Source organism: Acipenser ruthenus, chromosome 1 (genome assembly GCF_902713425.1).
Source record: "Acipenser ruthenus chromosome 1, fAciRut3.2 maternal haplotype, whole genome shotgun sequence".
Lineage (NCBI taxonomy): Eukaryota > Metazoa > Chordata > Actinopteri > Acipenseriformes > Acipenseridae > Acipenser > Acipenser ruthenus.
The window spans coordinates 105,670,619-105,691,851 of record NC_081189.1 but is presented as its reverse complement, the minus strand read 5'-3'; the positions used below and the strand labels follow the sequence as shown (position 1 = coordinate 105,691,851).

Below are 21,233 nucleotides of genomic sequence, written 5' to 3'. Positions count from 1 at the left end.
GTGACAAGATCAAATGAGTGTCCCAGCAGGTAGTATCTTAAAGAGTGAGTAGCCCATTTAATGGCCAAACACTCTTTTTCGACGACGGAGTAGTTGCGCTCCCGAGGGAGCATTTTTTTACTTATGTACAGAACAGGGTGTTCTACTCCGCCTACCATTTGAGACAGGACTGCACCCAAACTGACATCCGAAGCATCGGTGTGGAGGATGAATCTCTTAGTGAAGTCTGGCGTGATGAGAGCAGGGGCCTGGCAAAGTCTCTGCTTAACAGTATTAAACGCCCCCTGACATTCTTCTGACCATTTAATTAAATTTGGTGCGCTCTTTTTGGTGAGGTCAACTAAGGGATTAACCACTGTGGCATACTCGGGGATAAAGCGGCGGTAATAACCGGCTAACCCCAGTAGCGACCGCACTTGAGCCTTGGTTTTGGGGATTGCCGCGTCTACCAAGGCCTGGACCTTGGAGACAACGGGTTTCACCCTGCCATTCCCCATTACAAATCCCAAATATTGTGTTTCTCTTTTGGCAAACGCACATTTTCGCAAGTTAGCTGTCAGCCGGGCTGCCCTTAGAGACTGAAGGACGGCTGTGATCCTAGCCAAATGCTCTCGCCAGGTGGAGCTGTAAATGACCACATCATCAATATACGCTGCCGCATATTCACGATGTGGGTGTAAAACCTGGTCCATCAGTCTCAGGAAGGCAGCAGGCGCACCATGTAACCCAAACGGCATGGTTGTAAAATGAAACAGCCCCTCTGGTGTTGAAAATGCGGTTTTCTCTCTAGAACTACTAGTTAACAGGATCTGCCAATATCCCTTCGTCAGATCCAGAGTGGAGATGAACCTCGCCGTCCCCAGTCTATCTAGGAGTTCGTCGACCCGAGGCATGGGATACGCATCAAACTTGGCAATAGCGTTTACCTTGCGGAAATCAACGCAGAAGCGGTTGGTGCCGTCCTTTTTGGCCACTATCACAATTGGACTGCACCACTCGCTCCTGGAAGGCTCAATCACCCCAAGTTCGAGCATGTCCCATACCTCTTTGCGAACGCCACTCCGTCGACTTTCCGGGATCCGGTAAGGTCTCTCTCGCACTGTGACACCTGGGGGAGAGATAATGTCATATTCAGCGAGGTTAGTTCTACCGGGCGTGTTAGAAAAAACATCGCTAAATTCCTCAATTAACCTACGTAGTTCACGTTGCTGATCAGGAAGTAACTGTTCCCCCATCGAAATGTTCTTTGTGCTAGAGGGTTCTAGCTCGGGCCCTAAATCATCCTCTATATTGCCTGGGGCTATGAATAACACCTCTCTTGCCTGCCAGGGCTTTAATAAATTTATGTGATAAATTTCTTTTTTGTTACGGTGATCGGTCTGTTTAATTTCGTAATTCACCTTTCCTATAGCCCGAATCACCTCATATGGCCCTTGCCATTTAGCACATAGTTTGGATTCCGCTGAGGGAAGTAGCAGCATTACCTTGTCTCCAGGTCGAAAAGTTCGGATTAATGCATTTTGATTGTAATGCTGCTGTTGTCGATGCTGAGCCGATCTGAGATTGTCTTGGGCCAAACGACCGACCAAATCTAGGCGATCTCTCAGTAGGAGCACATGCTGCACTACATTTTTGGACGAGCCTTTGTGCTCCTCCCACCCCTCTCTCAACAGATCGAGAATGCCGCGAGGCTGTCGGCCGTACAAGAGCTCGAAGGGGGAGAACCCTGTCGAACTCTGCGGCACCTCTCTCACTGCAAAAAGGAGGTAGGAAAGAAGCGATGCCCAATGTTTTTGCTCTTGATTCACAAATCGTCTCAGCATCGCCTTTAGAGTCTGATTAAAACGTTCCACCAAACCGTCCGTCTGTGGATGATAAACCGATGTTCTGATGGGACGTATTTTTAGTAATTTATATACCTGCTGTAGCGTATTTGACAAGAAATTAGTTCCATGATCAGTCAATATCTCGTTGGGGATCCCTACTCTTGCCATAATCTGCACTAGTTCTTTGGCTATCGCAGCAGCACTAGTGGACCTCAATGGAACTGCCTCTGGGTATCGCGTTGCGTAATCTACCACCACTAATATATGCGTATACCCGGAGTCAGAAGGTAGCAAAGGGCCGACTATGTCTACTGCGATGCGTTCAAAGGGGGTGGAAATAATCGGCAGTGGGACCAAAGGGGCGGGGCGCACTCGACCCGGCGCTACTCTCTGGCAGTCTGGGCATGTGGCTACATATTTCGACACTTCTTTATAAAGACCCGGCCAAAAGAATCGAGCCAATATCCGTTCCCTTGTCTTGTCAACTCCGAGGTGCCCCGCAAAAGGGATATCATGCGCCAGCCTCATGACCTCCAGCCGACAAGACGGGGGGACCAATAATTGTGTTACAGGATGTCCTGTGCCCGCGGCCAGGTTTACCCTATATAGTAATTGCCCCTTGATAATGAAGTGTGGAAATACTAGTGCCCCAGCGCCTTCAACATCTTTACCTTCAATGGACCGGACCTGTCCCCGAATGTGCACCAGTGATGGGTCATTGTCCTGCTCCCACACTAGGTTCACATTCGAGTGCCACATGTCCGGTATATTGAGCGGGGCGGGAGTAACATCTGCCCTTGATGGCCCAGTAACCTCGCCCTCTCGGTCACACTGCGTTCCGACCCCCTTCGACTGACATTTTTCACCGTTATAACAGGCTCCCACCAGCCCCCAGCCTTGTCTCATTAACGCTCCCTCCCATTTCCGCAGCCTTCTCTCTTTGTTTGTTTTTTCCGGCCGGAACAGGGAAGAGAACATTTCCGCTTGAAAGGGAAAAACATTACCAATCATTTCCCCTTCTACTTTTTCTGCCACATTTGCGTGTATGGCCGGGACTGCCCTTAATTTCAATAAATCTTTATAGTTGGGCCAGTCCCGACCCAGAATAATGGGATGTGGTAACCTTTCCGCTACCCCAACTACCAGGGAACGTTTCATCGGACCGACCGATAAATATGCTTTTACTGTGGGGTATGTTGCCGTGTCTCCATGGATACAGGAGATCGCCACCTGACCTTGTGGCTGCCACACCATACCGCCCAAGAGAGATGCTCTAATTAAGGTCTGACCACACCCTGTGTCCACTAATGCATGGGTCTTCACATTTCCAAAAATCACCTTAACAATCAAGGCCCCTCCCGACCATTTTTCCCTCGCTTACCCGCTTCAGATGCCAGATTACAGACAGCCACGTCACACTCCATCGCAGATGGGCATGACTTAGCCTGATGTCCCGGCTGGCGGCACCTAAAACAGGTAGGGAGAAAGGAGGGCACAGTATTAAATGGTCTGTCCCGCTGCTGGTATGGCAACGGGGCAGGGGCAGCACCTCTACCCCAGCTGGGGGCCAACCTTGGTCTCCATGAAGAGGAGGCAAGGTCGCCCATTGGGGTTGGTGCTCTCGGAGGTCGTTGACCCGGGCCTGGTGGTGGGGCTGATGGAGCAGAGAGAGGAGGTGGGGCTCGGCTGCTCCGTTGAGGTAGCGGGGTGAGTAGCCCGGTCTGGGCGGATACCAGGGAGTCCTCGAAGTCCTCAGCGAGCTTGACTGCCTGTTCCAGGGTGTCGGGGTTGTGGCGCCGTATCCATCCTTGGGTCTCGGCGCCGACCACATGACAAAACTCAATAACGATGGCCTCCCCCATCTGGGCAGTTGTTTTTAGCGCCGGGGTGAGCCAGTGTATCATGTGGTCACAGAGCTTCTGCGCGACCACCCTGGGGCGTACGTTCGGGGACCTCCTGTACTCCCTGAACCTCACTCGGTGCGTTTCCTCCGTAATATTCAGACGGCGGAGAATAGCCAGCTTTACCAGGTCATATTGAGCGGCGTCGTCATCCCCCATTGCCTGGTATGCTGCCTGCGCTTCCCCAATCAGGCAGGGTCCCAGCTGGCTTGCCCAGAACTGTCGGGGCCATGACGCGGTGGTAGCCAGCCGCTCAAATGCCACCAGGTATGCCTCTGGATCATCATCCGCTGTCATTTTATGCGTCCTGGCTTTGGGGCGCTATGAAGCCGCGTTCCGCTGATGCTGTGGGAGGTATTGCCAGCCCGACCCTCTCGATCAGCGCGGTGTACCTCTCCTCTCTCCGTCTTTCCTCCCCCTCCCGTCTGCTGTCCAGCTGCTCCAGCAGCGCCGACAGTGTTGTGTAGTCCATATCCCACTTCTGACACCACGTGTGGCAAAGTGGTAATGACGTGCAGGTGAGGGCAGTGCAGAATAATTACACAGACAGACGTTGGTACAGGTGCAAGGGTGTTTATTTAATTTAGTAAATGTCCAGAGCCTCAAGGCAAAACCTGTAAATAATAATAGTGCTGGAAGTGATACAGCGGCGTGTATCACTTCTAATTTATAATCCCACGGGTTTGACCCGCAACCCCAAAGTCCCGTTCCGACACCCACACTAAACACGAACACAAAGACAGTGCGTGATTCAAGTGCTAAAAGGTGCAAACACAAAGACAGTTCCGGTAGTGAAAGGTGAGTGGTGAAGTCCGGGGTTTTTCGCTGGCCTGCGGCTGCAGCTCCGGATCGTGCTCAGTAATCTTCTGTGACAAATAACACACAAGACACACAGTGTTAATACACAGACACAAAACACTCACGGTTTACTCACAGTACGGGCTCCTTCTCGGTTAGTTAACTTAACCATATGCAAAGGAACAGATCACTCAAGCCATGCCCCCTATTTATACCCTCGCCCATGACCCCGAGGTTAACGAGCGCATCCGCTCCTCCAGTCCTCGGATGCCACGCCGCTTACCGTCTGGGTCACTGAGCTCGGGTGCCATGGCTCCGCCCCCTTCCGAACTGACCGACTTCCATCTACCCTACGGAATAAATTGTTGTGCCATTTCATTAAGGGTACTCTGTTCCTCGTATACCGTGCTCTCATAGGTCGAGAGGGAGATCTAACACTAAGACTCATTCGATCTCTGTCACAGTCTCCAAGGCGGTTTTACCAAGTTTCCCTGCTATCTTTGCCTTTGGGACAGCAGGGACACCAAGGCGCACTACCACAGGCGGGACTGGCCACAGTGGACCGAGTTCTCTGTGGGGAGGAACAACGTCAAGTGGGAGCCATATGTTGTTTTTTTCTGACTATGTGAATGAAAAGACACATATTTGCCCGTTTTCTCATTGGAAATAGGTGAATTTCAAAATATCACTGTCCTGGTCACAAAAGCAAAGTTTGTGGGGAATAATAGCCATTTTCTGTACTTTTGAGGTATAAGCAATTAGGAAATAACACTTACTACCCAGGAACAAAAATTGTGTTACATAGTGTCATGAATTGATTCAAAATGTGTAGCTGTTTGGTATTGACTCTACCCTTTTACTCAGTTATTATTTTTATTATTATTATTTATTTCTTAGCAGACGACCTTATCCAGGGCGACTTACAATTGTTACAAGATATCACATTATTTCACATTATACAGATATCACATTCTTTTTTACATACAATTACCCATTTATACAGTTGGGTTTTTACTGGAGCAATTTAGGTAAAGTACCTTGCTCAAGGGTACAGCAGCAGTGTACCCCATCAGGGATTGAACACATGACCCTCCGGTCAAGAGTCCAGAGCCCTAACCACTACTCCACACTGCTGCCCCAGTTGAGTACTTGGTGGTCACTTTAATGATCTACAATTAAAATAACAGATTTATTGCATACTTTCCCTTCCTGCTGTGACATATTTACGTGATTGATACCACATGCTTTCTCGATTGCTCAAGATAATTATAAAAGTATCATATTGAGACCAAAAAGGTTCCAGTCACAACCCCAAGTGCAAAAGGGGAATTATGTTTACCCATCAGAATTTCCATGTATTGCATTGGAGAAGTTCCAAATGAACAAAGTGTAAATAATGTAATTAGTGGTGTGTTTTTATTTATTTCAAATATTTGTGTCAGTGGGGCTCCGTCTCATATACTGTACACCCCCCCCCCCCCCAAAGTCTACTTTCAAGATTTTAAGAAGGTTAACAATCTTTTCTAAGGATCACCTGTACTTTCAAATTGATATAAACATTTGTTAATGATTTGGAAGAAAATGTTTCTCGTAGAGCAGTGGTTTTCAAACTTTTTGGCTCTCGCCCCCCTGTCGTCTGGTCTGTGGTACTTGACGCACATACACATATGTACATATACTGGTAAAAACAAAATCCAACATGCTTGTGGCTTCTCTGTATGTCACTGCTGTTGTGTTTCTTGTTTTGCACGAACTAGTCACTGATCCGTCGTAATAAGAGCAAACGTAACACTGCGAATTACAGTTTAGTGATTGTGACCAACGCTTACTAATGTGGACACCACGTAGTAAGCTGATAAACAACATGCATTACCAGATGGCAGCTGACTTCATCCAAAAATATGCAAGCTTAAAAGGCACCAGTCAGTTGCACAGCGCCATCTACAAACATTGACATGCCTGGAGGTGTCAGCAGAAATAATTGTTTTAAGTTTATATTCCGTATAATGGGAAATATTGGCTGGTATTAAATTCGGCAGATTTGGTTGGTACCTTGGGGAATTTTGGTGGTTTTTGAATTGATGTTTTTCACTTAGGATGTTCACAAAAAAAATGCCACACAGTTTTGCATTTATACTTTTTAATTCCAAAAGCATTCAAATAAATGTTTACTCCGCTAAAACAGTATCTCATTTACAGTATCTCATTATAACACCTAAAATGTCACTGCAGAAACTTGGAGAACAACAAAAAGGCCTTCTAAAAATCAATTACGGTATTTATCGTTCTTATATGGACCTTAATTTTAAGGTATCGGTAACTTTTACGATAAGCATTTGCTATCTCTCATTTTTTAAACTTAGCTATGGTCCACAACATAACACAGTGGAATGATCACAGTATGATGCAGTAATTGTAGGACAGTATTGCTACGTGTGAAATCTTTTAACAATAAAGCCAAAATGAAAATGCTTTCATTTGCTTCAAAATAATTTCAAACTGTTTAATAGACTAGCAAACACTGGCAAAATCAGCTCGGTTTTATACCGTGCAGAACTCATTTATTTTAACGTTTTGTTTTGTTTATGGACTTTGCGCTACCTGCACAATGGGTATCTTCAATAGTTGTATCTACAATGCATCGATAATAACAATAAACCATTTTGTTACAGACTTTCTAACAAGTCTGACACAAACAATTTTGGCTGAACCTTAATTAAACCCTTGTAAAATTTCTTATTAAATTTGAACAGTCCTACTACAGTAGCAGGTGCAGGTTACAGTGCCTCTGGGTTTCTAATTGCATTGTCAATTCCAGATTTTTTAAATCCATTGATGGAAATGTCTGGTCTACTTTTAATGTTTTAAAACTTTTAACGGTTGGGCCTTACAGTGAATCATGTAAATAGCCAGCTCATGTCTTCTCAGACAGCCTTCTATCTAGGAGTGTGCGTGGACTCCAGGTCCATGCTGTCCACCCTGTCAGAGGGCAGAGTACAGAGAATAGCCGCCTGTTTGGATCTCTTTCAGCTCAACAGAGCGCTCACGGTAGTGACATTCAAAAAAACTTCCTTCTTCAGCTTCCTAGACCCTTCCATTGGGTCTCCTGTGCATGCGCCCTCTGCAGGCCTGGTTCAACAGCAGGGTTTTTCAGCCTGCATTGAACTGCGACCGTCTGTTGACAGTGTCTCATCACTGTCTAAGAGCACTCTCTTGGCGGAAACAGCCATCTACGCCTCGACGTAGCACTGAGCAGTGTTGCCAGAAGGGAGGTTGTCACGACGGATGGTGACCTGCAAGCTTTTTCTCTGGGCACAAGAGAACCTCCTCTCACTGCGGGCAGTACATTGCCTGGGGTGACCTCCTCTCAAGGAGAGTCCCCAGCGCCTCAGAGTGGAGGCTTCACCCCGATTTGGTGAGCCTCATTTGGTAGAGGTTCGGGAGAGCAGAGATAGATCTCTTTGCCTCCCAGGAATCGACCCACTGTCCCCTCTGGCCCTCCATAATAGGAGGCGGGGACCCGCTGGCGGTACTAGACTTGGCACACCAGTGGCCGAGGCAGCTGTTTTATATGCCTTACCACCGCTTGCCCTGCTCTAGCTCTGTGGAGAAAATCAGGCAGGACCGGGCCATGGTACTCCTAGTAGCCCCTTATAGGCCCAGGAGACTGCCCAATCGCCGTGAACTGCTCAGTCAGGCACAGGGGACCTTATGGCATCCTGTGGCAGGCTGGCTCGCAGTGGTGAGGTGTGATGACGTCACGGACCAGGAAGTAACTGAATCAAAACAGTGGATGGGCGGGTGAAGCTGAATGCAACAGCACTCAGCGTGTTTAATAAACAAAACAAATGATTTTAACAAAACAACAAAACAAAAGGGCACGAGGGCCAAACGAATAAACAGACAAACAAGTAAGTGTCGTGCTGGCTAATCCAGCACGTTTTAGCAATTGTTTTTATGTCTCTTCTCTATCTCCCCTGTACTTCCTCTCTGCACCCAACAACCAACCCAGCAGCACGGACAGCTGCCGGTTCTTATACTCTGGCCGAGGGGTTAACTGGCTGTTAATTATCTTATTACCCCTCGGCCACAGTCTGCATGCGTTTGGTAAGGATGCATGACTGTCAGCTAGTTAATCAGTAGCTGATCAGTCATGCATCCTCACAGGGTTTTTAAATTATAAATATAAAAACAATAACAAAAGCCGCGGCACTTTTATCCTCGCCGCAAACAAAAATACAAATAATAATACATAGGGGCGGGCCACTCCGCCACACATCCCGACCCATCGACCCCCTGAACGGCTGCATTTGAACCATCTGGGTCTGTACAGTAGGGTTATTGACACCCTACAAAATGCCAGAGCAGTATCCACAGGTTCCCAGTACAGGTACTGCCTTGTGGGTTTAACCCCACGACTTGTCCCATGGCAGTTATACTGCAATTTTTGCAGGACCTGTTTGACTTGTTGAGCCTATGAAGGATATTGTTCATCGCTGGAGGCTAAACGTGGTGCTTGATGCACTCATGAAGCCTCCATTTGAGCCCAGTCACCTCCGCAAAAGTGGGTGAGTGAGATGCAGGCATTTTCAATTCCGAAAGCCTGCTTAATTTTTGCAGAAGCTAGGACAAAGGGTACGCTCCATACCAATCCTGCTTTTTTGCCAAAGACTCTATCGGCATTTCATGTCAACCAGTCTGTGGAATTGGAGGCTTTCCATCCACCTCCTTCCCAGTCTGCCAGAGAGCAGCAGCTCCATATGCTCTGTCCAGTGCTGGTCCTAGTATATTATGTTGACAGGACAAAAGGTTGGAGGCAGTCCGAACAATTTCTTGTCTAATATGCAGCGAAGTCCCGTGGTCAAGCCCTGTCTAAACAGAGGCTGTCCAAATGGATAGCAGATACAGCCAGGACTGCCTATGAGCAAGCCAACTTGCCCCCTCCAGAAAAGCTTACTGCCCATTCCACCAGGAGCATGGCAACTTCGTGGGCTTTATTCCAGAGTGCATCTGTCAAAGATATGTCCATTGCAGCGTTGTGGACTACTACCCATACCTTCAATAGGTTCAGACTAAATGTCGTGGATCCTCAAAACCCTGGCTTTGGAAGTTAGAGTGTTATGGGCATCTTCCAAGTCTACCCTTACAACAGGTATAGAGGTCAATTTTATAGCCGTAGCTACTTGTTACTGGGGTTCTGTATGGTAACGCACAAGGCAGCCTCTTGGCTTAGCCTTGTAGCATTCCAGTCATTCTGCAATCTTGCCCTTGCAAAAGCTTGGATACACTCACCCATTAGATAATGGTTACATTTCGTTCTTGAAAGTGAAAGTTGGGTCATTATCACAACCCTTGTTCCCCGAAATAGAAATGTAACCATTAATCTTCAAGGTTACTGCGTCCATAATTGCAGTGGGCTTGAAGGAAAAATGACGCTGAGATCTGTGCGCGCAGTGCTTTCTACCCTCGGGGTCGGCGTGACTGGCTTTGTGGTCTTTAGGAGGTAAACACCCATTCGGTAATGGTTACATTTCAGGAGGCCAGGGTTATGATAATAACCTAATGTTCTTAGTTCTGTGAAAAAGACCATTCTTTTTTAAAATAATATTAAACACTTCTGAAGCTCCAATTCTTAAAATTCCTCACACAACCTCAGATGTACTGTGTACAGTTATGGCCTAAAGTTTTGGATCGCCTAGAATTTTATATAATTACAAAAAATATATATGAACTTAATGTAGATCTTTTATTTACCGTCATGTAACCAAAGAAACTACAAAATGATATCGCAGAAGTATTTTATTAGATTTTGAAATGTCACATTTTTCAATTTGTTAGTTTTTTCGTTCAGTATATGGAAAACTACAAAGCGTTATGTAATTCAATATGTTAACGTAACATTATTCAGCGGGTTTCATTTGACTTTATGAAGCAAAATTAATTCTATAGGGTAGTGCAAAACGTTTGGCCATAGCTATATGTTACATATTTTGTTACTTAACTAGACAAATGCAATTCTAAACATCTGATCTGAAGACCACCTCCATATCTAGTCTGGCAAGTGTGACATACTGGAATTGTTATTAATATTATGCAGAAGGTAAAGGACATCTATCATTTAGGGACGTCTTTTTTGCCCATTAAACAATAACAATAAAAAAAGGAACTACATATTCCAGTATATTACAAACGCACTGCTATAGGGTTAGAATGGAATGTGTGTTTATTTTTTTTTCTCCCCAAAGACATACCACTGTTCCTGTTTGGTCCATAAATGGGGTCTGCGCAGGGCCAGATACTTTTTCTGTGTCCAGTTTCCCATTTAGCAAAGCAATACGTAAGCTTTGACAGACACTATCTGGTTTCACATCCATGTGCAACAATGCCCATAGTATATATATATGTAAAATGCATGATGTTTTCATTGCTATTGTTTAATGGGCCAATGTCTTGTGTCCTTTTACTGGAATTTTTATTATAACATTTTCCATTTAAAAAAAAAAAAAATGTTGAGATAAACACTTCATAAATAGATCCATTTATTTAGATTCAGAACGACTTCTGCTCAAAGTAACATTAACCAGTCAGACTTGTCATAAGGTAAGTGTTGTGCAAAAACTTGCTCACCCGTAACATTACTAAAAACAAGCTTTTCCAGTAAGAAAGCAGGACAGGAACCTTTCATTATGTATTTAATTCAACAAAGATTTGTACAGAGAAATGTAAACCTTGAATGTAGCTCCTGCAGATGTGAAACATCTGTTGTGTTCAATGACATCATACCCCAGATGGTGAGTCACTGTTGTTGCTTAGCGATGATGAGTAGACCTGTCTTGGGAGGCATGTTATACCACCAATTGTTTCCCAAGACTGTAAACAGCAAGTCTGTTTTAAACCGTGGTTTTTAAGGGGTGAAAATGGATCAAATTTAATAAAAGCAAACCTAAAGCAACAACATTTGTACATAATACTATGTTCTCAAGGTCAGCTGTCCAGTAATAAATATAAACATGCCATCTTAATAATAAACAGTAATTTATTTATACTTACCTATTTTTGGTTTGTTTGCCCACCCAATTAAAAAGCCTTGCATGATACAGGAAGCTTAACGTCCCGCCCTCCATAGAATGAAACTGCCACGTGTGACTGTCGTGCTAAACATTGTGTATTCAGCTATAGCTGCTGTTAAAATAGACAGTGTTCACTTAAGAAGTGTAATTCTCCATAACTTGTTCAATAAAAGATGTCAAAACACTGAAGTAAAGACAGTACACAAAAATACTCTACATCACAGCTCCTATATTGCTACTTAAACAATATGTATTGCCAACTGAAACCCTTGCATACCTCTTTCCCAGTTACGGGCTAAGACATACACACCTCATAAAATGCAGCATAAAGCTTACACTGTATGTCCTATTCTGAGAAGTGCAGATTGCTGAGATATAAATACTGACTTTTTTCATTCTGTTACTAGAACAGATCATACAATGAGTCAGTGGCTGAGGTGGGATTTGAACTGGTGGCCTCCTGGTTACAAGCCCTTTTCTTTAACCACTGGACCACACAGCCTCCAAATTAACATTACATCTTCAGAACCACTCCCATAATTTAATGAAACACACATACATTATATATATATATATATATATATATATATATATATATATATATATATATATATATATACAGTACTGTAAAAAGTTTTAGGCAGGTGTGAAAAAATGCTGTAAAGTAAGAATGCTTTCAGAAATAGACATGTTAATAAATTATATTTATCAATTAACTAAATGCAAAGTGAGTGAACAGAAGAAAAATCTAAATCAAATCCATATTTGGTGTGACCACCCTTTGCCTTCAAAACAGCATCAATTTTTCTAGGTACACTTGCACAAAGTCAGGGATTTTGTAGGCTTATAGTCAGGTGTATGATTAAACAATTATACCAAACAGGTGCTAATGATCATCAATTCAATATGTAGGTTGAAACACAATCATTAACTGAAACAGAAACAGCTGTGTAGGAGGAATAAAACTGGGTGAGGAACAGCCAAACTCAGCTATCACGGTGAGGTTGCAAAAGTCATACACCATGGTAAGACTGAGCACAGCAACAAGACACAAGGTAGTTATACTGCATCAGCAAGGTCTCTCCGAGGCAGAAATTTCAAGGCAGACAGGGGTTTCCAGATGTGCTGTCCAAGCACTTTGTAAGAAGCACAAAGAAACGGGCAACGTTGAGGACCTTACATGCAGTGGTCGGCCAAGGAAACTTACTGCAGCAGATGAAAGACACATCATGCTTACTTCCCTTCGCAATTGGAAGATGTCCAGCAGTGCCATCAGCTCAGAATTGGCAGAAAACAGTGGGACCCTGGTACACCCATCTACTGTCCGGAGAAGTCTGGTCAGAAGTGGCCTTCATGGAAGATTTGCTGCCAAAAAGCCATACCTCCGACGTGGAAACAAGGCCAAGCGACTCAACTATGCACGAAAACACAGGAACTGGGGTGCAGAAAAATGGCAGCAGGTGCTCTGGACTGATGAGTCAAAATTTGAAATATTTGGCTGTAGCAGAAGGCAGTTTGTTCGCCGAAGGGCTGGAGAGCGGTACACGAATGAGTGTCTGCAGGCAACAGTGAAGCATGGTGGAGGTTCCTTGCAAGTTTGGGGCTGCATTTCTGCAAATGGAGTTGGGGATTTGGTCAGAATTAATGGTCTCCTCAATGCTGAGAAGTACAGGCAGATACTTATCCATCATGCAATACCATCAGGGAGGCATCTGATTGGCCCCAAATTTATTCTGCAGCATGACAACGACCCCAAACATACAGCGAAAGTCATTAAGAACTATCTTCAGCGTAAAGAAGAACAAGGAGTCCTGGAAGTGATGGTATGGCCCCCACAGAGCCCTGATCTCAATATCATCGAGTCTGTCTGGGGTTACATGAAGAGAGAGAAGCAACTGAGGCTGCCTAAATCCACAGAAGAACTGTGGTTAGTTCTCCAAGATGTTTGGGCCAACCTACCTGCCGAGTTCCTTCAAAAACTGTGTGCAAGTGTACCTAGAAGAATTGATGCTGTTTTGAAGGCAAAGGGTGGTCGCACCAAATATTGATTTGATGTAGATTTTTCTTCTGTTCACTCACTTTGCATTTTGTTAATTGATAAATATAAACTATTAACATGCCTATTTTTGAAAGCATTCTTACTTTACAGCATTTTTTCACACCTGCCTAAAACTTTTGCACAGTACTATATATATATATATAATTACAGGATGTTCATACTTACACTATATTTAGAAAAACAGTTAGAAAATATTTATATGCAAAAAATGAGAGTACTTATGCCAAAGAAAACTGTGTTATTGGGGTTGGTTCCTGTTTTGCAAAGAAGTTAATAACCCTTCCAAGTAGCCAGACAACTGTTGATAAAATTGTAGACACACAGCAGCTTGTCATTTCACTTCTGTTTATAATTTTGTATTTAAATATTTTTTTATTTTTATTTTTTTTAAAGTTTGACCCAGTTCTTTTTGGGAGGCATACTGTTTTTGGTTTTATATATTTACTTTTTTTTTTTTTTTTTTTTAAATCATCCTTCCTTAATTTTTTTTTTTATTCTCCAGTTCCATTGGCAGCCTACAAATGGCTGGTCTGTTTCCTGCTGCGAGAAAGTTACCAAAAACTAAACCAGGAGAAAGCATCTGGAAAACCAGACTTTGAGGCAAGAAACAACAGCCAGGTAATCAAAGCCCAGTCTTCAGCTCATCCACTGTTATATTCTAGTCTGAAGATCAGATACAGGCTCACATGCTTAGGTCATCCGTTGTCTTGATGGACATGCTTAATTTTACAAGAGCATCCTTACAATGCAGACACATGAGAAACTCTGAAAGACAACCAGTCTACTGTGACATCTTATTTTTACATGTATAGTCATACACAGTTATCTCCCAGTTTCTCCCATCCTGAATAGTGCCTACTATTTCATTATTAAGAGCCATACATGTGCAGTGTCTTCCCAGTACATCACAACATTCACTGCGGTGGGTCAGCTGTGTGGCCACTTATCTAAAAAAACATTGTGATTTCCATTAGTAATCTTATATGTAATTGTCGTTCCACCCCTGCAGCTGCCACTGATTCAACTGCTAATATCTTATACACAAACCATTTGAGATGTCAACTTCATGTTTATCAATGTTATTGAAACTTCTCTGAGAAAATCTAATACCAACCTTTGCTTTGAGCTGTGACTTCTTAAGATGGCTTCCATTTCGGATTATCTAGGTCAAGTTCAATTGAGGGGTATCGTACAAGAAAATATAATCCTTTTTGTGGCAGTAACTTTACAATGCTGCCACTGCCACACTGAACCTTGTATCTCACAGACCATTTGAGACAGTGTCTTCATATGTGCTGGGTTATATAAACCATATTAAGGCCATGTGGCTTTTAAGTTTCTTGGGTATAGAGACAACATTTTCAATGTACTTCCTTATTTGGTAAATAACTGTTTATTTATTTTTATTTTATTTTTTTCCCCATTACCTCCACAACCAGTGCTGTCCAGTAGAAATTAACTATTTTATTGTTTTAACCTCTAGCCATTCAATGATACAGACCACACACATTGAGATATTGTCTTTACAGTTGTATCCAGTAAAAATTTTAAAGCCACATTGTTTTAACCACTAGCGATTTCGATAATAACAATCTTTTCTTGTTTACAAACTATTCCATGAGATGCCCCCTGTTATGTATCCATATTATTATTTAACATTACAACAGTGTCCATGCCATTGTTGGCAGGGGAAACAAAATTCCATCTGCAAACACCTGAGTTCACGGTTTATACTTTATAATAATATTAGTATAGGTTCCGACCTTTTCATCCTTTGATGAGGAAAGTAGCCAGAAATCATTGGCAAACATTAAACGGAAAGGGGGTGTTCTGCTTCCCTTGTGTTCTGTCAACATTTAACAGTAAATGTTTCCTGAAAAAAAGATGTTCCCTGGCATAGCATCATCAAAATAGAAAAGATCAAAATTTTCCATTAGTTTAAGAAAAATATTTTTCAAGAAGATAGCTGTCACTACTGTGCACTGTGATTTATAAATAAGTGAAAATGTCACCCTCGTTTATGATAACTTGGTAATCTTTTTGTATATATTTTGTAGTTTGATCATAATAGGCTGAAAAAAGTCATATTTATGATTATACACACGTTGAGAGATCTAGCATGAAATAACTTTTTCATATTCAACTCTGCTAATTGGTTTGTTTTTTGTTTTTGTTTTACTGGATCTTGTTTTGGAATCTACCTTGCATTCACTCAGATCCAATGATCTGACAAATTTACACTGTTCCAAATTACAATGTGTTGCTAAGCAGATACAGTGCTTGATCTAACGAAAGCAAGTCTCCAAATTCAGCTGCCTAATTTAGGCTTAGGTTTTTTGTTGGTGGCAAATCAATGTTATGGCATCATTTTTTTTAGACAGGTTCGTTTGGCTTGAGAAACTGTTGTGCATGCTTAGTATCCACACCTGGTGCCATACAGTGAGTCATGTGAAACTGAGCAAGCCAAGGCCATTACCAGCTCTTCAAACAAAAACAAGGTCAGGATAAGTAGGTCAAAAGTGTGCCCCACCCAACTGCAGTTGGTTTCCTGATGACAGTAGTAGAAATTAAGTCACGCATTACATTTTGCATCTGTACTCAACTAGCTAAATAAAGTGCTGTTATTACCTTAAGGCAGTGGTCGGTGATTGAATTTGATGGCGGGCCAAATGACCCGTGGGCAGCCGCAGAGCAGGCCACTTGCTATACCTCACCCCGCCCAAAAAATGTGTTGCAGCATGGCACAAAACATACCGGCTCATCAATAAAAAAAAAATTGAAAAAAGCTGGTCAAGCCTGTTGAAAACAAACCAAAAAGGAAAAAAGAAGTAACAATTTGTGATAGTATGTCTTTGTAACATCCAAATAAATATTAGTAAAATAATATAGCGTGTGTTGTAGCTATTAAGATGCAAATTTGTTTAGTTTCACATTCCGATATGTTGTAAGTGAAACGTAACTCAAAATGACTCCTAACGAAGACAGACTTTATTGTACAGCTGAAAGACAATTTCAGTGCTCGCTTTGATACATTCCCAGGTACGTAGTCGTTTTTGTCCGTGATCCAGTCAACCCCGATGGTGATTTCTCGTCCCATGCAAAGCAAGTGCTTCCCACAATCAACTAGAACTAGTAGTATATTTGCAGGCATCGTTGCTGAAAACTGAATTAATTAACAAAGCAAATCTGGAATCATCTGCCTATATCTGTCCAGACAGCTACCACTGGCTTGCTTTGTGCTCTACATGTTTGGATCTACTTGCACATGCAAAGTGGTTTATTCCACAATGAATGCAATATTAAAAACAGATGCACGAAGCAGGCTGACACAAGAATCTTTGGAGGACTGCCTATGTATCGCCGTCATGTCTGTCACACCTGATGTTCTAAAGCTGATTGCAGAACAAAAGTGCAATTTTTCTCATTGGATTTGTCATAACGCAATGAAGCATTACAAAAAAAAAATGTATGCTACTTTTGAATTGTGTTTTATGTTATTCTGCATTCCTGTCTATCTTAAGAGGATTCCAGTACCATAGACGCAAGAAATATATGAAGCTCATACAGAGAATCCCCCATAACAGCCCCCTTGCGGTAATATTAAAATGAAGTTCTGTTCTCGCTCAGCCCTTGATACAGCCCTGCCAGGAGGCATCCGCATGCCACTGCCTTAAGGAATCATATAGTTGTTTAGAATGTGCAGCATGGAATTTGTTTGCATCTAAGATGTTTTTAAACATTTGAACAGGGGTAAATGCAGACAGTGTGCATTCTCGAGATACTATCCTACACTTGTACAGCCTCTAATGTAGGAAAGAACTTTCAAAATCACTTGTACCTGAACTTCTCAGTGTTTTTTTTTCAATTTTTAAATGTATTTTCTGAATGTAAATAAGAATAACATATGCTTTAATTGAAACATGAGATGAGTGAATTCCCCCCCCCCCCCCCCCCCCCCAAGATGTTCTTACAGTGGTACAGTAGTAGTATTTCCTTTGATTTATCAATTTAAGCTATCTGCTATTTTTCCTCAACAAATTCAAAAGGGTGTGTCGTCCTCTATATACTAAGGGTTGACAGAAGATAGCCATGTCATGATCCATAACTTCAAATGTACTCAATCTTGGATTCCAAGGTAATACTTTACAAGAAAGTTAAATAGAAAAAAAAAACTGTTGTCTGTTTTCCTTTCTTTTTTTCAGGTTTATTACTGTCGCTCTTTAGCCATTACCTTTATAGAGCACACGGTATTGCAGAGGTTCCATGATTATACCCACGATTCTGATACACCGGCCAGCCTACAGCCAGTGCTGAAACGCCTCAGTGGTTTATACGGCCTGTGGACACTCAGCACTCATATGGATGTTTTATACCAAGGTATCTTATCAGTTCACAACCAGGTCATTTTATTGCCACTTTTCAATTGAAGCCAGGTATTTTTATTTTTTTACTTGCTGTATTCACATTCTCAATGTATTTTAAATTATGTAAAGAATACCTACCAGAATGAAATATTGCAACCGGTCAACTTCATATTCAAAGTCATATTCACCTAAATGTAGTACTGGTGTACACACACGGCAGGAGTCCTGCCTTCTTCATGTAGCAGAGCATACAGAAACATGCACTACTCATATCTAGCATCTTGACAAAGCTTTTCAGGATTTCTTCACCCATTCACGTTTCTTTTTTCTGAGTTTACGATAATTACTTGGATGTACAGTAAGTTTAACTAGTGTTGAAAATAATCTCTGGGGGCCCTCATTCGGAACATTCACTTTGGTTACGGGATTCCAGTAGTAAAACTAAGTTTTACATGTTTGATTAAAGTAAAGTAAAACATTGTAGGCTTTTAGTAAAATAACAAAAAAAGGTTTTGCATTAACTTAATATTTGAGTTACTTTTGTTCAATATATTACTTTAATGTTATATATAGTGTAGAATGTTATATATGCACATACAATGATTTTTTGTTTTCCTGTGTTTGTTTTGTTTTTTCGTTAAATGTATCAAATGTCTTGAAAGGGAATGTAAAGATTGCATTGTTTTGCTTTGCAAAAAAACATCTACATGAATCATGGACTAACTGTCGTATATACTGCAAGGATTTTTCTAAGTTATGAATGTAAGGCCAACACTGTCTTCCACACTGTAGTACATATTAAAACAGTTGAACAGTACAATACAGTCTTCATTGCTGTTACAGCTTGTTTTTGGACTACTTTACAAGTTCGTTTTGCATTTCTGGAACAATTACTCCAAGATGTTTTAAAAAAAAAAAAAATAATAATAATAATAATAATAATACTAATTTTTAGTTTAGTTTAATATGTGATTTCAGGTGTATTTTGTTTTTTTGTAGGTGGATACCTCTCTGGCAAGCAGCCTGCTGAAATGATTCAAAACTCTATCCTTCGGCTCTGTTCTCAGGTTATTGTACAATTTTATAATACTCTTGGTCCGCTAATCATAATAAAGAAGAACTTATTATAAAACGGTTGATTTTTTATAATTGCAAACAGTATTGCCTTTTCATATAATGTTAATCTCTGTGGAATGGGTGGCACATGTATTTGTTTCTGTATAAGGACAATTACATTGAATACAAGTGAATGAAAGACATGTCAATAATAACACAAACCAGCACCAAGATGTGAAGTACCTAAAAAAGAACACAATGGCTATGTGACCAGGACTATCTGTCTAATGTCCTTCGCTGAACAGGGCTTATGTGTGTGTCATGTAACAACAACAAAAAAAAAAAAAAAAAAAAAACGTATTTTAGCAAATCTGTCCCTGTTCACCGATACGATTAACTCGTAGTTGAGAATCATTTAAGTAGCTTATCTGAATTCTCAGGACCTCCAGAAACATAGCCCCTTCCAAAAAAGAATCTATTGATGTTGCCTCTGCATTACATAACCACAACCTTCTTGTGCCACTACTAACAATCCAGATGGGTATTGTTGTTGGCATCATCCATTAGACTTTTGTAATTATATTACAAGTATGCTGAGTTTATTACTTGGTTCATATATTGTTTCCTGTAAACCTGTTTGTAAATTTTATTTCCAAATTACAGTATTGACTATTATTGCTATAGATTTGTTTTTTTTCTTTCTATAGTCAGATATAGTATGAAATATGAGGAAAACAACTCGAGATCGCCAGACCCCACTACCATCGCAGAGTTATGTTGTTTTTAGCAACAGAAAATGCCCCATGTTCTCATGACTTGTGTAACTCTAGAGCTGGAGAGTGCTTTGCTAGTGTGTTAATCCAATGTGTTCTTGTTTTCACTTAGTTGAAGGATGATGCCGTTGCTTTGGTAGATGTCATTGCTCCACCTGACTTCATTTTGAACTCACCAATTGGCAAGGCAGATGGTGAGGTAAGGAACAAGCCTTAAGTGTAACATTGCAGAACTCCTGCGCAGTCCTTTAACTGCTCTGTGGTAAAAAAATTTTTTTTTTAAAGTACCATTTTCTTAAGGAATATACAATGACAGATGTGTATGCTGCATTGAAACTCTCAAGTTATTTTTAATTCTGATGCAAACAAAGACCACTACACTTTTTTTTTCACAATTCAACAGGAAACAAAGCTTCGCTTAGCAGAGACAAAACCTCATTGTTATTTATGTCCAGTGAATCATGATTCAATTTGTCAAGTAATTACATTGTTTTGAATACATTACAAGTACTATAATGCTGACACTCAGCAAATTAATTTATATAACTGTAGGTACCATAATTTTCATACTATATAACTGTGCTACCTGTGTATAGAGCATGACTGAGAAGACTTAGCTCACGTACCTTGTGTAAGCAGCATCTTTTGAATATAACATCCATACCTCGTGTACTACCATAGTAAAACCATCATGCTGTAGTATACAGAATACTATAACCTGTATATACAGCACACCTTCTAATGTGTGGCCTGTACATAAGTGATTATTCCTGGGTTTTTTGGTTTTTTTTAATGCATATTTTATTGATTTTTCAGTAGTGTTTTTTTTTTGTTTTTGTTTTTTTTTCTTTTAACAATCACAAGCAGGATTCAGAAATAATATACACGATACACAAAGACACATAAAAACTAAAACTAAAAGACACATTAGAAACTAAATAAATATATTACATAATACATAATAGTGAAATTAAATTAACAAAAAAAAAAAAAAACTGTAAAAATAATTAATGTAAAAAAAAGGGGTAAGTGTAATACGCCATTAAAGCTGAGGGAGGAAAACTCTGCCACAAGAGAACCCGGCCCATGATAGAGATCCACCCCACCCCTGAAATCATCAGAAAGGAACCTTAGTATGCTTAATGTGTTTTGGATGCCCACTGAAGAAAGGGGCCCCACACATAATCAAATATGGGTATTTTATTTAACAGAGAATATGTTATTTTTCGAAACTGGAAAGTTGGGACATATTAAGAACCCACTCCTCAAGTGTAGGTGCTGAATCACTCTTCCAACGTCTCAGAAGTATACGTTTTGCTGTGGTAATTGCCAAAGTGATCCACCTCACCTGGAAATGTGTAAGCTCAGATAAGTCAACTGTTGACC

The 21,233-nt window shown here is 41.4% G+C and overlaps 1 protein-coding gene across 6 annotated transcripts in view; it reads left to right on the top strand.

Annotated features, from left to right (window-relative positions):
* acox3 (acyl-CoA oxidase 3, pristanoyl) overlaps positions 1 to 21,233 on the top strand; it is a 66,362-nt gene that overhangs the window by 31,164 nt on the left and 13,965 nt on the right. For all 6 annotated transcript variants that reach the window (XM_059033369.1, XM_059033343.1, XM_059033353.1 and 3 more), the window contains 4 exons: positions 14,157 to 14,272; positions 17,857 to 18,031; positions 19,018 to 19,085; positions 19,960 to 20,046. In XM_059033369.1, coding sequence (XP_058889352.1) covers positions 14,157 to 14,272; positions 17,857 to 18,031; positions 19,018 to 19,085; positions 19,960 to 20,046 — 446 coding nt within the window. The remainder of the gene's footprint in view (positions 1 to 14,156; positions 14,273 to 17,856; positions 18,032 to 19,017; positions 19,086 to 19,959; positions 20,047 to 21,233) is intronic.